General features: G+C 40.5%; 1 protein-coding gene across 4 annotated transcripts in view; it reads left to right on the top strand.

Moving 5' to 3' along the window:
• Nckap5 (NCK-associated protein 5) overlaps nucleotides 1–21676 on the top strand; it is an 892836-nt gene that overhangs the window by 662698 nt on the left and 208462 nt on the right. For all 4 annotated transcript variants that reach the window (XM_005390736.2, XM_013517461.1, XM_013517462.1 and 1 more), the window contains one exon: nucleotides 16877–16945. In XM_005390736.2, the coding sequence (XP_005390793.1) occupies nucleotides 16877–16945 (69 nt within the window). The remainder of the gene's footprint in view (nucleotides 1–16876; nucleotides 16946–21676) is intronic.

Below are 21676 nucleotides of genomic sequence, written 5' to 3'. Positions count from 1 at the left end.
GCTAAGAAGTTTACTATAGTGGCTTAGAGTACTTCTAATTTACATACGTCTTGGAGTACTCACCTCTCAAACAGGGATGATAACAGTTACATCTTTCATTGTTTAAGGACTTACATGAGATAGAGTCTATTGATTGCTGAGCACAGAGCATAGCACATAGTAATCGGAGTACTCATCAATACCCATTAATTGTCATAATTACTTTCCATAGCTATTGTGCTTGTCTGTTACAGCCACAACTATGACCTGTGTGTTGTTTTGGGGGATATTTCAAGGGAACAATATAATACAGGACACATATTTTATAAGGTTATTTATAATAGTCACCCAAAGAATGATACACAAGAGAGTGCAGGAAATCTGTCCACGCACTAAGACCAAGATATCTCGCCAAGGGTCTGGATCCCATGCAATTGTACTGAATGAGTCCAGCTGAAGACCTAGAGCTCATAACAGTGCCTCCCATGAGTCCAGCTGGAGCCTAGAGCCCATAACAGTATCTCATGCAGGCCTGTGCAGGCCTGTTTCACAGATCTGCACTGGGAAGGCCCAAAGGTTAGTGGTGGAATTGAGGAAGTCTGTGCCAGCGGGATGAAGGCTCTGTACTAGCAGGCTGAGGGATCTACACTGGAGCCAGGAAGCAACATGCAAAGTAAGAAGCAGAGCTCCCCCGAAAAGTGCCACAGCCATCCTCAGCAACATTGAAGTCCTGAGCTCCTCCAATGGTGAAAACAGCTGAGTTCTCATCCAGAAAGCCAATGCAGCAAGCTTCTCCAGGAGACTGAGCAGTGCACCATCTTCCCCTCCAGAGCCAGGAAGTGATGCTCAAAGTGAGGACAAGAGCTCCCCCAAAGTGAACTGAAGCTATTCTCAGTGCCAACAAGGTCCGGAGCTCCTCGGAGGATGAAAACAGCCAAGTTCATCAGGAAAGCCAAGCTCCCTCCAAAAGAACCAACAGCTCCTTACAGCTTCTACCAGCTCCCAACAGCCTCCTTCAGTTCCTAACAGCCTAACTTCTTCTTTTCCACTTCTGCCTCTTATGCTGCTGACAGCAATCCTCAGGTGGGCCTCCCGCACCAAGCAGCACTCTTTCTCAGTTCAGCTGAGGGTTGTAAGTTGACCACCAGTCATCAATCCACTACAACCCAGCCCTGATTTCTGTCTTAAATTAGACGTACGTTCCATCTCCTGGCTAGATGTCTTTCAGAGTTACTTTCATGTTTCTTGTTCACAAAACTGAACTAAATTTTATTTCTTTAAGAATTTAAGGACTGTTGCTGATCAAGGGTAATTACTGCCAGGGGAGACAGATATTATTTAGGATTTTTTCCCCCTTGTGAGGAAATTTCAGGCAATGCTGAAACTAATTATACTCACACATGACATCTTTTCTGGGGAGACAGAAAGCTTCAGGTGTCTGTACCTGTCTCCCTCAGACTACTGTTGCTTCCTGGTGAAAGTAGGGAGCTACTTGGCAGAGGGCAGCCTTCTAGTGACCCACATTGTCCCCTGTTGTGCCACCTGCAAGGGCATTTGTCCTAAGGGGAAAGGCCAGCAGTTAAGTGATAATTAAATTAAACCATGACCTCCCTGAAGCTTAATCCTATTTTCTTTGTGAATGCTTAAGCAAAGAGACAGTATTCTTCCCTAAAGAGAATGGGGAACATCAGAGTGAGCCATTGGCGTTCTTGAACAAAAATATTCATGAAAATATGCAAACAGTGGAAGAACAGGGGTTTGGGGTCACTGTGGCAGCCAGCAGACCTCGCTTAAGAACTAGAAGCCTATATTTACCGTGATTGTCTTTTTTCCAAAGGAAAGTGGAGAAAAAATTGCATAGCAAAGCAATTGGATCTTTTTTCTAAAAACCTATTATCGCACTTTATCTTCCATTGCTGCCTATTATTCTTAAAGACTTTATCACCTTCTGAGAACCTCAGAAAGTAAACCTCCATGTTGTGCTTGGTTCTTGGGTCTCCTTTTCATCTAGGTCCTGGTTAGGAGCTGGCGGGTCTGTTCTGAACACCCCCCGTTGTACATCTTCCTCTCCTCTGCGCTAATGTTTTCCTTCACGAGTAGGTCATCCTGGGCAGGAACCCTGGAGTCACGGTTTTATCCTGTCTCCACCGGATTTTCTCTTTCAGTTCCTTTCTGCCTGCGCCGCTGGGGTTAATCCCTAAAAATACAAATTTAGTCACGTCCCTTACCTCAGCATCTGGTTCCTTCCACCTCTGGTTTTATCCTTGACTGGCCTGGCCTGTTGTGTACACACAGACCCTGGTATAGTGGTTCTGGGCTACCCACGTACACCAAGGCCCTTTCAGAACTGACTAGTTCTGACTAGATCCTAGCCCTGACTAGCACTCTGTTACTTACTAGTAAATATGAGTGTGTGTTTACAGAAAAGTGTGTAAAATGTACACTGTAAGTTTAAAAGGTATACTCAAAATTTTTAAAAATGATAAAAAATTGGGTACCTGACATAAAGTCAGCAAATAAACATTGCTAGTAACCTAGAAATCCCCATGAGTTCTTCTCTTATCCCATCTTCCTTTTACCCCACTAGAGATCATTATTTTGACTTCTATAATAATCACTTCCTTGCTTTCTGAAAAAATGTTGTTTGATTTCCTATATATGCATCCCTAAACAATATATTTTTTACAGTTTTTGAATTTTGAATGTGGGAAAATATTGGGGATTTTATTTATATATATGATGTATATATGCACCTATGTGTATGTGTACATGTTTATATATGTATATGTGTATATTTTAAAATCTATGTCTTCCTTTCACTCAATGTTATCAGTGCAAGGTTATATATATATGTATCATATACAAATATTGCTTTACTCTGTTCAATATGCACCATGTGACTGTACCACAAATTATCCATTATGCCACTATTCTTTTCTTTTTGGTTTTTCTCCAGTACCGGGAACCGAACTCATGACCTTGCACTTGCCATGCAGGCGCTTTGCCGCTGAGCTAAATCCCCAGCCCCTATGCCACTATTCTTCATTGGATTATGTCCATCTGGGAGGTAGTGAGGGCAAAGCTACTATGACACTTCCTGGCATGTGTACCCACCCGTGTCCCAGTGGATCTGTCTAGAAATTGCATTATGTAATCAGAGTCTATCAGCATCTTCTCCTTCAGTCACTTGAACCAAATTGTCATAAAATGGGCCAACTACGTACACGCCCACCAGTGACATATGTGGATTCTTGTGGTTTCACATACTGATGGGCACTTTACCATATAAGATTTCTTTCACTTCAACCTGGTGAGTGTATACTGGCATATTTGTGGTCTTAATTTGCATTCGTTAGTGACTTCCTTTGCAGGTGAAATGATTTCTAAAACAAAAATACCCAAGCTTTTTTCATTTGTCACTTCCCTCTCAGTCACTATGTAATCCACTGGTTAAGGATTCATGTTCTTGGAGGAATTCACAGTTTTTTTCCTCCACCTAAATTACCTGCCTTTCGGGAGAGGGGAACACACATCTTTATGTCTTAGATGTTTCTCAATATATTTCTGGCATTTAGTCCTTCAGAATATGTGTGTGCAGGATAACTTTATAAGGACTTATGAGATAAGTAAATGAATCTGATGCCAACCAAAAAAAAGGAGGGGTGGAAGGGAAGGGAAAAAAAAAAAGAATTGAAATGTGTTATGTACATATACCAATTCCTCACAATGAATGGAATCATTATGTATTGCAAACATGTACTAATACAATTAAGATTAAAAACAAAAACACTTTATTAAATTCTAATTAAAAAATTAGAATTTTTATTCTGTATATATGCAGAAAATATTCCTGTAAAATGAAGGATTTTTATTGACAAAGTCTCTTTCAGTTTCTTCATTTATAAAATGGACCTAATGCTGCCCCATGTTATCTAACGTCCTTCTATTAAATGAGGCAATGGATCAATATTGTTTTCTGCAAGTGAATCAACACATTTTGTATAGTTATACTTCTGAAACACCTGGTGGTTAATGCCACAAATATTCTCAACACAGCAGCATGAGCAGATCCCTTCAAGTTTCTCATTTCTGTGAAATTTCCCTTTGAGGCTTCTAAAACCACAAAACTTACGCTAGTTCCTTCTGACTCAAAAACCCTGTATTTGGTTCCTCTGAAAGCCCAGCAGTGGGGAAAGTAAAATATGTTTCCAGGTTGTTTTTGCAAAAAACTTTACAGTACCGGAATTGTTAGCTTTTGTCATAATTGGAAAGCACTTGTTACATCTTGAGCTCAAATACGTAGTGTTTAAAATGTGAGGTTTTAAAAGAATAATTTGACATTGCCATCTCATGCTTGACATGAAGAAACATTTGTACCCTTCTTTAAAAATACATACTGTCAAACATACAAAGCTTCCCTTGTTTGAGTCAGCACAAGTCTGTCGTGAAAGCAGATGGCTTGAAGCCCAGCCAGTGGAGGGAAGGGATGGTCCATGTAGTTTACCTTCTCATGTGCAGAGACAGAGGAAGCAACCTCATGGAAGAGGGAGGGCGCGTGTTTACTAACAGCTTTGTGGCGTACTACTCTTGAGTTTTTAAAGCCAAATGGTGTCAACAGATGTAGCAGGAAGCTGTCATAGATGTTAGGGAGAGGCCAGCACTGGGCATAGACTCCTGTTATTCACCACTGGGCCACCTAGGTTCCTGGAAACTCGAAGCAGGAGTGCAGCCAGCAAGCCCTTAAATGTGCACTGCTACCATTTCACAGCTATTTCCAAGCTCTGTGACAGATAGGAGAGCCCTGATATGCTGAAGCCAGTTCATACCAGCCTCTGCGAACCAGCTGTCACCTTCTCAAGAATTTTTCCAGCCCATTGTTAAATACAATTATTGTTAAAATATATCAACTGATAGTGATATAAGTTGTATGTGATATAAGAAAATGTGTATGCACATGTGTATGATATAAGCATATGATATAAGCATATGATATGCACATGTGTATGATATAAGAAAATGTGTATGCAGAACTCTCCACTTCCCCTTCGTTTTATCTAAGTTCTTTATCCCATATGTGAAGAATACCATGAAGTATAATTGAAAAATATGCTGCATGTTTAAACAAAGAACTTATTACAGTAAAAGACACATTACCTTTAATCCCCCTCAAAATACTCCTCCTTTCTTAAAAACACGCTTATTCTCTTGTTCCTGCCACTTTCTGAAGCAGTTCTGAAAGTCCTCTTTCATAAGTGTCTTTAGCTGTGCTGTCTCGGCTGTCTCAGTGTCCTGAATCAATTAAAAGTCTTTACCTTTCATGGTCATTTTAACGTTGAGGAGGAGCCAGAAGTTGATCAGCGCCAGCTGTAGTGAATAAAGTGGTTGAGGGCACACTGCGGTGTTCTTATAAACCTGCCTTTCCTTGGATGGCCCTTGCCAGCAGCATTCTCCATAGTTTTGATCACATCTCAGAAAGACATGAAAGAGGACTTCCAGAACTGCTTTAGAAAGTGGAAAGAAAGATAGGATAAGTGTGTTCAATATGAGGGAGAACAGTTTGAGGAAAATCCATGACAGTATGTCTTTCACTTAATAATTTTTTTAAAAAATTTAAACATTCACCATTTATTTTGATCAAACCACATGTATGACAGTGTGCTGCTGTGAATCTTTTCCCAACTCAACTGAGAGGCTTAGAATCAGTGATGGTGGGAGGATTTATACCACAGAAATTGGCAGAGATTAGAAAACATGACTCTTCCATCCAAAATAGCTATTTGGTAAACATTTGCCAGCATACCACTGCAGAGAAATTTGACACCTTTTGAAAGTGGGGATGTGAGAAGCTAGTGTGCCTGCGACTATCTGGTGTTTGCGTCTAGCAAGGCTTTATTGTTTTCCACCCTGTGTCAGTCTGAAGGATTTCCCTGGACTTCTCAGCTCTGTGGGCATGAGCACAGATCAGTAGCTGTGATTATCTGCCAAGATGCCAGGCCCATCGCCTTTGCAAGAGGCAAAGTCTTACAACATTAGTTTGAGTGTAACAGGAAGGAGAAAGAAGCACAAAACACAAGATCACATCCTTAAACCAATTAATATTTTCATAAAACATAGTCGCAGTCTGTATTCCTTGGGTACAAGAATTGCACATGGCAAAAAGTTAAAATTCAAAACGACTGCACCCCTCGCATGTTCCAGATACTGTGCAGGGTGAGGGAATATAGTAGTGGCTGTCATCAAAGATCACAGGGGGAAAACATGGGGCATCCTCCAGTGCAGAGTGCTGGGTGCTCTGAGTAAGGGTAGAGTGCCATGGGTGCAGAGGACAGGTACCTGCTCGGGAACATCAACCCATCAGGCAGGTGATTAGTTCTTCTGGACGGTTTGGGACTAACTCTGAGTAGTATATAATTCTTTGAGCTACTTAAAACATGGAAGAACTTATCAAGAGCAAGTCCAGGCTTTATTAAAAAAGTAATATGATATGATTTCAAGGTAAAATGAAGTGCTTTGGCTAGGCCAGACCAACATCATAGCCTTGCACAGAGAACCTTCTAACAGCTAGAAGGATGTAATTAAATACCCACTCCTTAACTTTTTCTTCACACAGGGAATCCTCTGAATACCTTGTCACTTACCAGAATGTGAATGAAGCTGTGAGCACCTTGGCTGACAGCAGGTTTCCTGCATGAGTCACTGATAAATAGGCACCTGGAAATTGGAGTAAGAAGGGGAGAGAGTAAAAAGGGGGCGACGCAAAGGAACATGCAGATAAGAGGAGCCAGTGCCTGAAGCTGATCTATGAGAAGCTGCCTAAAAGTGCCCAGCCCCAGGGGCTGCAGCATCACTTTTCTTGGCTGTGAGCTCCAGGTTACAAAGATGGCTTCTAGCCAGGCTAATACTACGTCCCCTGCTAAGTCCCCGAGCTGCCCCGATGTTAGACAGGAGCTGTTTTACAAAGGAAGGAAAGAAACTTAACATTCACTGAATCCATTCACAGCAGACCAGGCTCTTTGTTGGACATTGTTTACATTCATTATCTCATTCAGCCCAAAACAGTGACAGGTATCTATTATCACTTCCGTTTCCCAAGGAGGATACCGACTGGAAGGGCCCAAGTGACTTGCCTGCGGTCATGGTAGGCGAGAGGCACTGCCAAGATTCAAATAAATGCCTACTTGGCTTCACAGGCCAGGCTTCTTTCTGTTATAAAAAAATAAATAAAAAGAAAATTTACAAACCACACTGGTGCCTCCCATCAGATTCTCACGCTTTTCTCCTGTGAAGATAGATCCTTACTACCACACCCACCACCTACCAATACCATACAGGGATTTCTTTCTTATCCACCCCTGTAGGCAAGAAAATTATGGAGCTTACATTTAGTTTGTATTAGGGAAGTTTTACCTTTTATTATTTTTCCAATATAATGAAATAGCAAGTAATATTTTGCCAAATCACATTTTTCTATTTCACACACACACACTCACATACCGTCTCAGGCCGGTTTTGCTCAGTGAAAATTACTGATGTAGCGGGAGAGAAACAGATTTACTCTCAACATAATACAAAGAAAATTTCAAAATTATACACGGACATCTCCCGATTCTGGAGATGTGGCAAGAGACCCCTCAGTAGTTTAAAAGAGGAAATAGGAGTGACAATTGCTTTCATTCTGAAGGACATTTTTGTTCGATGCTGGTGCTCATAGTGTGGTCCTCAGATGACCAGCAACAGCAGCATGACCTGCGCGCTTGTTAGAGACATAAACTCTCGAGCCCTGCCTTAAGTATGTGAAGTCTAGTTTATGGGGGTGGTACCCAACAGTCTGTGGTTAGGTGGTACCTGACAGCCTATCAGGAGACTCAGAGGCACAATCAAGTTTGCTGTTTGGAAAGCCTGACCCAAGAATTTAAATTCTAAAAGTTTACACAGGTTGCATTATAAGCTGATGTCTACTTAATTCTTCACAAATGAGCCTGTGGATAGGTCCTGCCTAAAAGGTCCTCACTGTGTGGACCCTGAACTCCTGGGAGACAGAGACACCATTTTCTCTGAATTTATGTCCCCATTGCCTTGTGCCAGCGCTCATCTTAGCAGGCACCCTTCACTTCTGTTAAGTTTGAGCCCAAGATCATTGTAAGGATGAGTCTGTGCATGTGTGGGCATGCATATCTATTCCTGCCTAGGTATGGAGACTATAGCTCTTCAGTAGTCAACGGAACACACTTTAGCCAGTTACTCATTACTCTTGGCTACCAGCCATGATAAAATGAATGATCCCAAAATTCTGTGTGAATTGATGATGATGAGGGCAAGGGACTCAGTATTCAAGTCTAGTTCTTATCATTTGTAATCCTGATTGATACTACTCTTCTGGAACACTCCTCTTCCCCGGGATGGAGTACTTGGTACACTTTGCCTATCCCATGGTATTTTATCCTCATATTATTTTTAGATGCCTTTCAAAATAGAATAAATCACAATGTCATTAGAGATATTTTGGGGACCTTTCTAGTTTGCTCGGAAGGCTGAATCTGATGTTCCTTGGCCGACACCCCAAAGTTGTGGGAATGTGCTATCATCATTAAGTATACTGTCTCTGGCAGGTTTCACAGGTAATCCTAGAGAAGTACTTGGTCCTGTGTTTGGGGCCAAGCAATGATTTTAGAGATATACTTTCTTCCGTTATCTTTTCTGACTTGTTTGCCTTTACTAAAGTGTTTTCAGCAGGCATGGAAGAAGGCATCCTGAGAATGACAAGCTCTTACAGCAGGAAAAGTCACAAGGATGCAACCTTTTAAACTACTGTGGATTAACCTTTTATTTTCTTTCATTCAGAGCACTTCCCCTTCTTTCTGCTTTCTTCATTCCTGCACACTGTTCTGTCCCTGTTGAATTTCTACCTTACTGTATGATTCTTTTATTGGTCATTGTTGAACTTATTTTCTGCACAGGATGTTGGCTGCTATCTGACATTACTTACTTTTGTAATAATTCGATAGTATTTATACCTAGGATTCTAGCTTGGTGGGATAATTTTCTTCTACTGGGTAAAACAAGTAAAATGCCATCTCCTTAGTATTTTGTTCAGAGCTATCAGATTGTCACCCATTCAAATTAAGACTTTCATTGTTTTGAGTCCCTGTTGAATAAGTTGAGTCAAAGGTCACCTCTCCAAGAACATCGTTTCTACCTCATCCAAAGTCAGCTGATTTGTTTGTTTGTTTGTCTGGGGGACAGTGATTTGGGGAGTGCTCTGGTCATATTGTCTTATAGTTTTTAGTGGAAAAATTAATTTGTTTCTTCTACTAGACTACGTCCTTCTTTGTAGTAGTCCTCCTTATATTTCATACAACCTGTGGCTCCTCCTATCAAGTTCCTTGGATACTGCAAGAGATCAGTAATGGAAGGCATTCATAAAGATTTTATTTTGAAGCTCATATCTGAAATATGATTAATCCAGTCATCTGCAACCAAATACTCCAAAACTTTGAGGCCTAAACATCTATTTTATTTTTATCACAATTTTGTGGGTTGAAAACATAGGAAGGTCATGGCTGGATAATTCATCTTCAATACATGTGATGTCATCTTAGGGTAGAGGGTCTGTTTCCAAGATAGCTTCTTCACTATTGTGTATGGTAACTTAGTTTTCTCTGGCCTGTGTTCACATGCCATCTCAGCCTACATGGAAGCTGCGTGTAGCTTGGGCTCTATATCAGTGTAAAACATTCAGAATTCTTACATGGCAGCACTAGATCTATGAGAACTAGTGTTTTTAAGAGACCCAGGTGGAAACTGTAAAGCTCGTGATCTAACCTTAGAAGTCCCCAAAGTGACAGTTCAGTTACATTCTATTGTTTAACACGTTCATAATGGAGCCATAATTCATGTCTCACAACCCAGTGGCTCTGAAGCACTGGTGTGATATATGCATGCCTGTCCCATCAGGTGGGATGGGACAGTCCCATCAAGTGATACGAGCTGCCTGACAGGACAATCACATATGTACCACTGGTGGTTCAAGCCCTGGGAGCATGTTAAGCAAGTCAGTAAGGCAAGCCCAGATTCAAAGAGCTAAGTCAAAATATATTTGTAACCTTCTTGGATCTACTACTATGACAAAGTGAATGATAAGTATCAGTAATAGTTATAAATGAAGATCCAAAAATCAGCCTTCAATCTAATGTTCAACATAGTGAAGTATATGCTTTTAAAAGTGTGCCCACGCTCAAAATGTATGGAATGTGGCTTACTGATTTTTTTTGTTTGGAAATTGTAGGTGTAGATAGTTATAAAACAAATGATGAACGAAGTGCAGACAAAAGTTAACCCTTGTAAAATCTAAATGCATGGTATAAGGAAATGTTTGCTAATATTTTCCTGATGTTTTTGTGTGGCTGAATTTTAGTAACTTAAATATGTGCCCCCATTTAAATGTTGTAGGTACAGGTCTGAGCGAGGCCATGAACACTGAGAAGAATTTAGAAAGGCCTATAGGAAAATGAAGCACAGTCCAGGCTAGAGCAGCAGAACTAAAGCCAAGCCCCCAGGAGAAGGGGCCTTCTTCATGCAGTAAAAGTAGCTGGGCGCGGCTAAAGAAAGGGCATGTGCTATGGAACAGCAGATACAAAAGTTTTAGTGGGTGAATGGGGACAGATTTTAAGGTGTAGAAAACCTGCGGTAGAGCTGTTATTTTGTGCAGAGGGAAGATTTTACACAGAACTATTCTATCTTTAGTCTGGGGCAAAGGATATATTATACAAATGTATAAAACTATTTTAAACATAATTAGCATTGGGAAAATTAATGTACACTAGTAGTTTAGAAACATCAGTACATCCAGTCACTTTGAAGCCTTGACCAGCATATTTTTTCACATAAGACGGCTAAGAAACAGGGGTCCTTTTAAGTATGTATTAATTCAGAACTCTTTTCTGCAGCAAACCAAAATAATTTGGGGCTTATCCTATGATGCCTTTTGATTTTATAAGACCTGTAAGGATTTTAGAGATGAAACCAGAAATATATTTAGATCACTATAATTTGGAGTCATGGGGAAACCGCACTGAGTAGGAAATCTTCTAAGTCAAGGACTAAGTCTCACAGAAGTTTCTGATTGTTGTGGGAGACAAAACTGAACACACAAATTCACTTTTACATATAGGCAAATGCTCTAATTATACCCTCTGGGTATACAGATTTAATAACACGTTTATTTAAAATGGGAAATGTCATGTGCTGTAATTGCTATAATTCTCAGCTGTGGATATGTGCATCTTCTCTTTCCTTTCCCGCCCTACCTTCTCCTTTTCCATCCCTTCTGCACAAGCATTCACTGTTTCTTTAAATCACATTTAATTAAGAGATTTTTCTGGGTTTCTTTCCTGTTGTCTTCTGTTGGAAGCAGCTTAATCCTGAACCTCTAATAAATGCAAATGGATTAAAGAAAATCATGAGTTCAAGATTATTTTAACTTCACTGGCATATTTGTTAATATCTGCTAGTCCCCTGGGATGTGTTGGATTACATCAATTAAATTGGTCTCTGTAACTGAACACAGTAACCATAAATGTGCCTATTGTGTGTTCACCAGCACCAGTTAGGTATTTAATTTGCTTGCCTGTAATAGATCGTCAGAGCAGTAAACGTGAGGCAAGTAATGTAAACGGTGTAATGAGGGTAATTATCTGAATGGATCGATCTTCGTGTTATTGCAACACGGTAGGGGTAGGAGTGAGATATAGACATCTCATATAAATTCTCATTTTCAGCTTTATTTCTGTGCACGTTTTTCCAAGACATTTAAAGTGAAAACTACATAAAGTGGCATTGCCATTCTCTCAGTTATCTCTTTCCATTATCCTTTGTGCCATTAGCTCACTAACACCGGTGGAGCCCACCTAAGCCACATTTCTGCAAAGAAAGCAATAATTGAAGAATTACAAGTTTAGCACTCTCTCCAGATGCCTAAATCCATGTACTGGACATCGCTCTTATGTTAGCTACTTTGTCCCCTTCATTTCTTAACCAAAGAACTGTAAACTTGGCAAGGTTAAATAGTTGTTAAAGGCTGCACACCCTGGCATTGCACAATATTCTGCAACAACTGGACCTGGAACTCAGAACCTTCCTCCCAACTGGGCTGGGAAGCAGATGAGAAATTACACCAGCTTCAGGGTGGGGGAGGTTCGATGTGATAGGTCAGAAGCAATTCTTAAAGGAAGCATCAACAAGTCAGAAAAAAAAAATTCAGTCTAGGATGGATAAGAAATGAAAGAGAAGAACAGTGTAAGGACAAGTGCATAAAAGATATAAACAGATGGTCAACTTGAGTGCAAAAGGATGGACTGTGTGCCAGGGGTCTGCCCACTGAGAACTGAGGGAATGTGGCAGGAGTGTTAGAGGGGTACTAAAGCAGAAGGCAGGCTCACAGGAGCAAGATTGAAGAGCAAGAGAAGAATAAGACATTCAGGTCCTGTGATTAGATGGACATAGTCTGATCCGTGACCCCAGTGGCAGGAGTGCCTTTGTATGGACTTTTTTCCAGCTGTTTTTCTCAATTTCCTTCTGCCATCCTTTGTTCAATCACTTTGCTCAAGTTTTATTGTCAATAATCAAACTGGCTTAGGCTGGGTGTGGTGGCGCACACTTGTAATCCCAGCACTCAGGAGACTGAGACAGGAGGATCGTTGTGAGTTTGAGAGCAGCCTGGGCTACAAAGTGAGCTCAAGTCTAGCCTGAACTGCATCGTGAGACCCTGTCTCAAAAAGACAAACAAAAAAATCAAACTGGCCTAAATCTGAAATTTTTCATGCTTCTACCAAAGAGAACACAAATAAAACCATATATGAGTCATCCCTTGTCATTATAAAATCAGAGAACACTCAAATTTTAAATTACTATAAGTAGAAAAGTAAACATCAGACACACACTAGTGCTGCAAGCCTGTGTACCCAGGAATTGGAACTGGATGGGGATACGAGCAAAGCACAGAGGGAACAAACCCAGAATGAGAGATTTCCATCCCATGATGTCAGCACTAGTCACCTGGTCCCAGTGCTGGCTATAAGGCAGAGTTGCAGGTGTGCACACCCTGGGTGGTTGACTCACATGCTTGGGAAGAAATAGAAAAGAGGAAATACCAATTGGTGATGTGGTTGTGAATGGAAGAAGGGAAATTCCAAAATGCTATAGAAAGAGGAATATGTACGACCAGCCTTTCCCAATCATTGTCTATTAAAGAGGCCAAAACAACAATAGGACAAGTGTGGAATAATCCTATATGAACCCAGTATTCTCTGATAAGGTAGAAAGAATACAAATAAAACAGTAGGGAAAAAAAGAGAAAAAGAAAAGTTTATTGTTGCGTATGTAATTATAAGGGGGGTTAGAGAACCTGATTTTAGCTAGACAGTCACAAATAGAGACAAAAAGCAGATAGTGAACCCTACTAAGTAACATGCAAGAGAGACAGGAATAGGGTAGGAGCGCAAGGATGTCTCACTCCGTATGTACCTTAGTATATAGGTTTGCCTTTTGGAATCATGCTAATGTTTCTCATACTCAAAATAATAAAATGAAATCAAGAAGAGGGGAAATTAAATTTGAAAACTATCAGACATAAATGACATGAACTAAATTTCAGGTGAATAGTATAACTGCACTACAGGTAGAGATGGAGAGCCAACCTAGTAACTTCTGAATGCAGAGTTTTTATTACATACCATCATCCTAAAGAAAAAAACATAATGAACTCTTCCTATTACTAGTTTTTACTGTGTAACATCCCAGTGTAACACTTTCGTATGCACTTGTGGATCAAAGAAACCAGTAAATACAATGATGTAGATAGACCTGGTTCTGACTATAAGAAAAGGGTGGTAAAGAATGAAAAAGGGAAGGCAAGGGAGAAAGAATTCTGTATGGCTTCACAAGTGTGCAGAAAGTAAAGGAAATCCTTCCACTGAAAGAGAATAGAAGCAGTGGCTTTTTCATAGCAGCTACACAAGGCAACACTCAGATTGTGATTTCCAAATATCACTTCCCAAAAAAGGAAGTTGGGTGTCTTGCACAAATGGCAGGACTGTTGCAAAGAAAATGTGAGATGGGCCTGAAACATTTACTTGTATCAAAAAAGAAAGAGATTTTTAAATGACGGCAATGTGTCAAAATGATACAGACACCAGCATAAAATGGCTTGCCTGTCCAAAGCTGGGACAATTTGAGTGTCAAAATTAATATTAGTAGGAATAATTTGAATAATAAGGGAATCTCTGTATATATATTAATAAGCAGAAAATATACTTTCTTATGGTAGAATATATTTGTAAATGTACAATAGCTACCCCTTATCCGTGGTTTTATTTTCCACAGTTTTAATTATCCATCACAGACTGAGGTGTGAAAATATTAAACAGAAAGTTCCAGAAATAAACAATCAATAAACTTTAAATTGCACACAATGCTGAGAAACATAATGAAATATTGTACCATGCTGTTTGAGATTTAAATCATTCCCTAGTTCAGTGTATCCATGCTATATATGCTACCTGTCCATTAGTCACTTAGTAGCTGTCTTGGTTGACAAATCACTGTTGAACTGTCACAGTGGTTTCAGCGAAGTAGCCCTTATGTCATGTAATAGAGACCCAAAATACAAGAATAATAATGCTGGCAATACTACCTTACAATAGTATGATTGTTTTATTTTATTCTTGTTATTCATCTTTTAGTGTGCCTAATTCACAAATTAAATTTTACTATAGATACATATGCATAGGAAAAGACATAGTATATAGTATTCTGTGGCTTATTCATAGGAATATCATCTGACAAGTGTGCCATTAAGCAATTTCATTGTTGTGCAAACATAGAATATATGTATACAAACTAAGACAGCTGCAATGTGACTAGGTGATATGATCTTATGAGAATATCATCATATAGGGCATTTGTCATTGACCAGACATGATTATAGCATACATTACTAAAGGTAGCATTACGTACTATTATTTATGGTGACTCAGTGGGGGACTCAGAATGTATACGCCACAGATTCTGGGAAATACTGTAGATACAATGGAGTTACAAATCACCATTTGCAGCTGAAGTAATCATAGAGTCAGGTAAAAATTACCCATAATTGCTCAAATAGGTAGGTGAAAATTTAATGAGCAATGGGATGTTTTCATAATCTCAAAATATCTCAACCAAAATTACATTTTAATTATAAAAGGAAAGGTAATAACTTTCTTGTGGCGAGATTGGGCAGACTGCTTTAAGCATGTGATGTAAATTTATGTATCTAGTAACAGGGCACATGGATTTCACGTGATTTGCATGATGAACTGAGAAAGATCCAATATCATGTCTGCAGTGTGCCAGCCAAACGTTCATGAAGAAGCTTCGGACAAACCCAAACTAAAGTCCAGGCGACACAATAACTACCCTCTCCTAGGAAGGCAAACAGGAGCAGGGAAGAAGAAAACATGGGAGTTGTTTCAGACTACAGGATATTGGGTGAATGACAACTATGATTCAGTGCAGTGCGTGATTGTGGATAGGACTGTAGACTGGAAAAATTTACTATACAGGACAAGTGATTGAGATAAGTGATGAAGCTGTAATAAGGACATAGGTCAAATTGTCACACTGTATTCTATGTTGCATGCAGTAGAAAACTAGACTGTGGTTGTTCAAGAAAGTGTCTTCGTTATTCACAGACACATAAGGAAGTATTCAAGGGTCCAGGTGGTGATGTCTACCACCCCGTTTCCAGGTGCAGAAAGAAATGAAAAAGAGAATGATGCAGCAGATATAGCATAACGTTAATGATCAGTGAATATGAAGGAAGACATGTGGAGTTTTTATACTACTCTTGCAAATTAACTGTAAGCTTAAAATTATTGCCAAATAAAAAGATTTTATAAGTGGATGGAGAAAACTTACGGAGGAGCAAGGTTCTGTGAATCATCAGAAAACGTGCCATATTATCCACACACTACTTTGGAGCACGAAGTCCAGATGCCAGGGAGGGTTGCAGTGAAGGAGTAGGTAGAGCCACACTTGCTTAGGGGAGACAAGTGGAGTGCTGTGAGTGATCATCGTCACAGTTCTGGGTGGGGTTGACTTGACTTCAGAGATGGTGACAGGGGCCACAGGGGCCGCAGTGGAGCCTCTTCACCAGGGCAGGCAGCAGATCTCGCACTGACATTTCACATCCCTTCTGAAATCAAAACACATACAGTGATTACTTGTTGCCCTCCTTACTGTTACACATGCTCTCCTATAACTATATTCAACATTCACATACTTATAGGGCTGTAAGGAGCACGACAGCAGTGATTAGAAGCCTGGGAAAAGGGTTGCTTAAGCATAGTTCAAATCTTACTTTTCTCAGTGTTTACTTATTTTTGAAAGTCATTGATAAACATTCAAATAGCATGTTCAGTTTACACTTGAAATTATGCTTTAGTGGCTTTACCTGGTATTTTTTTTCTGTGGTCTCAGCAAATACTGGGCTGTGAGAATGGGACAGGTCTTAATGAAGTGGATGAAGGCATTTTTTACATTTACATTTTCATAGAATGAGATAAACATTGTAATCTTTCTTCAGAACACTCTCACATCAAGCCATGATTTGATTTTCTACCTGTTCAGAATATCAAGTTTTGCATTTCTTCAAATTGTAATGCATTTTTGTGAGCAATTTGATAAGACAGAAGTCATCCCTGAGATATTTATAATAGTACTTAGAACAGACTTGTCAAAGGTACTTCTAAAAGATTATTTTGGATCCTGAGGAGATATATTTAGTAACTGTATTGAGTAAGTTGTCACATAACACAACATTTCATTGATTTATTTGTCTTATTTTTGTATCTTACTGCAGGCAGAGAATTCAGCATTGGCTTTGGAAAATGAAAATCAAAGAGAACAGTATGAGAGATGTCTTGATGAGGTAAGGTGAATGGAAAGGCCTGCAACAGGAAGCCAGACTTGTTGAGATTCTTTTAATCAGGTCTTAGTACATGAGTATGATCAGCCTCCACCGAACATTAGCATTTTCTTCTTCAAGGGGAAGCTATGATCATGCGCCACTGAGAAGGAAGACTGGAGTGTGCGTCTTTCTCTTTCTCCCTGTCTACCCATCCCCTTCCTCCCTTCAGTCTTCCCTAATTCCTAATACAGGAACCAGTGAATTTCCTTTTGGTTATTGCTGTATATTCCTGGGACATAACTGGCATATGCATCGTTGTCCGATCAATATCTTCCATCCAGTGAGTGATCCCTCCCTATGAATGGGAATCACCATGTTGGATCAGGGTACATCGTAGCTGCAGTTGGATGCCATTGCTGAAAAAGCAAACCCTTGATAGAGTGGCCAGGCACAATGACTACTTTTGGCCGCCGGAGTGGGGGGAAATCAGGAGATTGAGCGTGAGTGAAAAAGGGAAGAGGAAGGAGGAAGAACATTTGAATGAAATGGAAGAAGACAGGGTCACATGCATGAGTAAACTCAATAGATAGTATTTGATGATAATGGAGTGATAAGAGCAAAGATGGTGAGCATTTGAGAATTTCTAGGAGATGAGGGAAAGGTTGGAGTGCATGCAAATCCCTCATTCTCTCCCTGCTGTTCCCTCACACTGTCACACGTCCTGCCCATGATCCTTGCTCTGTCCTCCTCCTGCCAGGACTGGCCATTCACCTCCCTGAGCAGTCCTCTGCTGGGACTTGTCATGATCGGAGCTAGTATTCAAATGGAGTAACTTCTTTAGGCATCTGCTCAGTGTGCTAAAATATATTCTGGAAGATACAGTTTGATATTTATTATACAGTGGCTGATACAGATTTTTGAGAAAAACAAGAAAAAACTGTGTTTAACCTTGTTCTGCTACCTTCTCAGTAGAGCTACCAACATATCCTCAGTCTTTTCCTCCAGTTAACAATTACAAAATCTTTATCTAACAAACTCCTCCTGATATTTCTGCCCCTTTCTAGCTCCTTCTTATACCACCTGCTCTCCCAGAAGTTGGTGAGTCGGACACTTAAGAATACAGGCTCAAATCCAGCTATGACACTATATCGCCTCCATGTACCTCTTTGATCCCTTCAGACTGAAGTCGTCTCTGTGTCCTGAGTACTAGTCATGCTCAGGGCTTTCTTATGCCAGTAGTTCTTAAAATATAATCTCAACCCAGCTGTGTTACCCAACCCCCGCTGACCTTGTGAGAGATATAGAGCCTCTGACCCACCCCAGACCCCCGGAGTCAGAGATAGGGGTGACTCGGTAGTCCATGTGTCAGCAAGCTCTGTAGCTGGTATTGGTGCTCACTGCGCCTGCAGTCCCAGCCTCATAGCACAAACCACTTGGTATTCATTTCTTACTAGTGGTAGGAAAATGTACAGAATGGTTTAATATTCAGTATTTTAATTATGTAATGTTTTCCAGCAGTATGAATTGACTACTTACAGAAAATAGAGTTTGTGATCCTCTGCCTTGCCAGGATTTAAAAAAGAGCAGAATAATCTCTACAGTGCCCAAAGTTAAAAGAATGACAGCAAGTTAGTTGATGTAGAGGTGCATAAAGTCTCAGTAAATTCTGCAGCCCTCTCCCCTGCCTCCAGGCTCTTAGTCCAAAGAAATTTAGAGCAAGAAAAACCAATTAGATCCAACGGGATAGATGAATGGGTTGACTGACTGACTGACTGACTGACTGACTGACTGACTGATTGAGACAGGCTCTCTCAGTGTAGTTCAGGTTGGCGTTGAAGTCATTATGTAACCCACACTGGCCTAGAGCACTCAGTAGTCCTCCTGCCTCAGCCTCTCAAGTACTGAGATTGCAGATGCAGCCACTATGCCCAGCAACTTAGGAGTATTTAAAGGAACAAATAATGCCCTTGAGTTATATATATCGATCAGCAAAATTTCACTTTAATCTCCAGCATAGAAATTTCCACTGAGACTTTATCTATATTCAGAATTCCACGGAGACTCCTTATTTGTCATGATTCTCTGTTATTTCTTCCTCTCCTAGGCAGGGACTCACATCATTTTCCTGTAGAACCCAGACAGTGTTTTCTATGTGTTCACCATTCCGGCATTGTGTAAGTGTTGACAGCCAAAGCATGTCAGCCAAAGCATCTTTTCATCCGCAGAATCACTTCATATACTCTCCGCTGACAGTAGAATTTTTAGACGGAGAGTCTCTGTGTTCATAATCACAAAAAATTAAATGTTGCCAAAGCAGTAGTTTGTAAAAACAAACCACCTCTGAGCAATGTACATGTTTTGTATTCATGAATCCTGTTCCTGATTACACATGCCAGTTGTTTTGTAACTAATTGCATGAAGTAGACAATCCATTTCTATGCATTGTAGGAGAACGCTCTCAAAGGGGTAGTTCAACGTAGTAATAATGCCAACTGGAAATTCTTTTCAAGGCTTTTTATACTAATTAGACAAACTAACAAGGAAAGGCCGCATGTAAGTTATTTCCTTGCTAGTAGGTTTCATAAAACATCCTCAGGTGGTTAACATGTAAATTTAAAATGTTCCTCAATCCCTTCTGTACTGATTGTTATTTTCTGGGAAATGGAGAACATACTGAGGATTTGGGGAAAACACTTGGGAGTCTGAAATTCCCTGTTTGTTTTCTACTAAAAGAGTATTTATTCAGCAGTAAGAAAACCCAAATGCATTGAGACACACACCCACACATCCCTGGCTTGGTAAGCATGCGTACACACACACACACACACACACACACACACACACACACACACGCACACACACAAGCACGTAAACACACATCTGTGCACATGCACACTCCCCATTACCTTCACTGCCCCTGTCTCCTTGCAGGTTGTTGCCTGGCGCTACAATGACAAAACCATAGATTATTCTCATTTTTTTTACTTGAGAATTTGGAGGTTTTTGTGCTTGAGTCCAGTTTTTCAGTCTAGCTGTTTGACAGGCAGTTTACTGGCAAGCAGTGAATTACTGTTTATTCGCAGAATTGCCTTGGCCACAATTCCCTTCCAACCAACTAGTCCCATGTAGGAAAGTGTAATGGCACATATAAAATAAGTAAATACCACCTCCTCAAGCCAGCGCAGTGCGCTTAGAAGGAGTCTGTGGAGTGCTGTAGACTTTTACTGGGTGTCAGCCTCTCACAGGTGCTGGGAGCTCCTTGGTGCTCTCAGACCACTAGGAGTGAGAAGGACGGTGGCCACAGAGGATAGTTGTGTGAAAAACTTGCCTAGGAGCTTTAAAAATGCTGCAGTGCGATCCCACCCCAGAGATACTGATCTGCTTCAGCTCTGGGGTGGATCCTGGGCATGTGAGTTTTTTAAAACACTCCAGAGCATTGCAGTACTCAGTAAGGTTAAGAACCACTGCAGTGAGGCCCTCTGAGTGCTTCGCTGTGGGGAGCGATTCACAAAGTGCACAAAGGAGGGTGATAACGTGGGGACAAACTTGGCCGTAGCAACAGAAAAGGACAGATCCACATGAAAGGCCTTCATTATTTCTGAGTTAATACAAAGTGACAAACCAAAATATAGGCCTCATCCAGCATTTCCTGAAACCCTTTTTAGTACTTGGGAAAGGAAACTGGCAGTTTCACAGACCTTATAGATAGTGGAGCTTCTGCACACAAAACTGGAGAAGCTGCCCTGACCTTCAGAGCAGCAGACTGGGCCAAGGCCTGAGAGTCAGCAAGGATGCTGTAGCTGAGCTCCTCTCCAGCCCCTGCAATTTGACCACAAGGACTGAGAAAAGGAGACCACTCAATGTGGTTTAGACATAGAGGCAAAAAAAGCACCACCATTTCTTTTAAACCAAAGCTGAAGACAGAGGTAGGTTATTAAGATCAGTTCTTATCTGTCTCTCTGATCCATATGCCGTGTGCTCCACTGGACTGTGGAATTATTACCAGGATGTTCTCAGGGTATACCCCACATCTGGGTGCTGTGTAATCTTTAAAATCAATCCCTCGACAGATATAGTTGGAAAAAGATCTCTTTATGGCTTTCACATGCTATGTGTGCCTACATCATCAACAGATGATCTCCTCCTTCTTGTCTGCCCTGGAATCTAACCACCTTGAGATGGCACCTACATTCTACTTGCCATGACTTCTTCATGATCCAGCGTGATTTTTGGCCCACACTAGGTATTTAGTGCATATTTGTTAAATGACTTTAAATGAATCAGTGGAGACTAGCAGCAGGAAATTAATTTCTAAATTAGTTTTCCTGAAATCTCACATACATATTTGGAGTAATTTCTTCAGTTATCTCCTCAGAGATGAACAGTCATTTATTATGCCCAACCTCAAAGATAATCCAAAGGCTAAATCAGCTCAAATGAAAATTGTAGACCCACATAAAACTGGTTTAAATTAGACTGTGTGGGCTTTGGATTAGGAAGACTTGATTTCAAACAGGCACGGTCCTCCTCATCCTGTGGTGTTTGGGGACATGTGTTTAGTTCTTTGAGTTTATCATTTATTTAATTTTTTTTTCTCCGGTACTGGGAATTGAACTCATGACCTCGTGCTTGCCAGGCAAACGCTGTGCCACTGAGCTAAATCCCCAGCCCCAAACTTTACCTTATAGGATCTATATATGTACATGCTCATTCCTTTACAAATAAATCTTCCTACGCTTAAGCCATTCTTTT

Source organism: Chinchilla lanigera, unplaced genomic scaffold, assembly GCF_000276665.1.
Source record: "Chinchilla lanigera isolate Chin_1 unplaced genomic scaffold, ChiLan1.0 scaffold00039, whole genome shotgun sequence".
Lineage (NCBI taxonomy): Eukaryota > Metazoa > Chordata > Mammalia > Rodentia > Chinchillidae > Chinchilla > Chinchilla lanigera.
The sequence above is the reverse complement of the archived record's forward strand: the minus strand, read 5'-3'. Positions and strand labels throughout refer to the sequence as shown.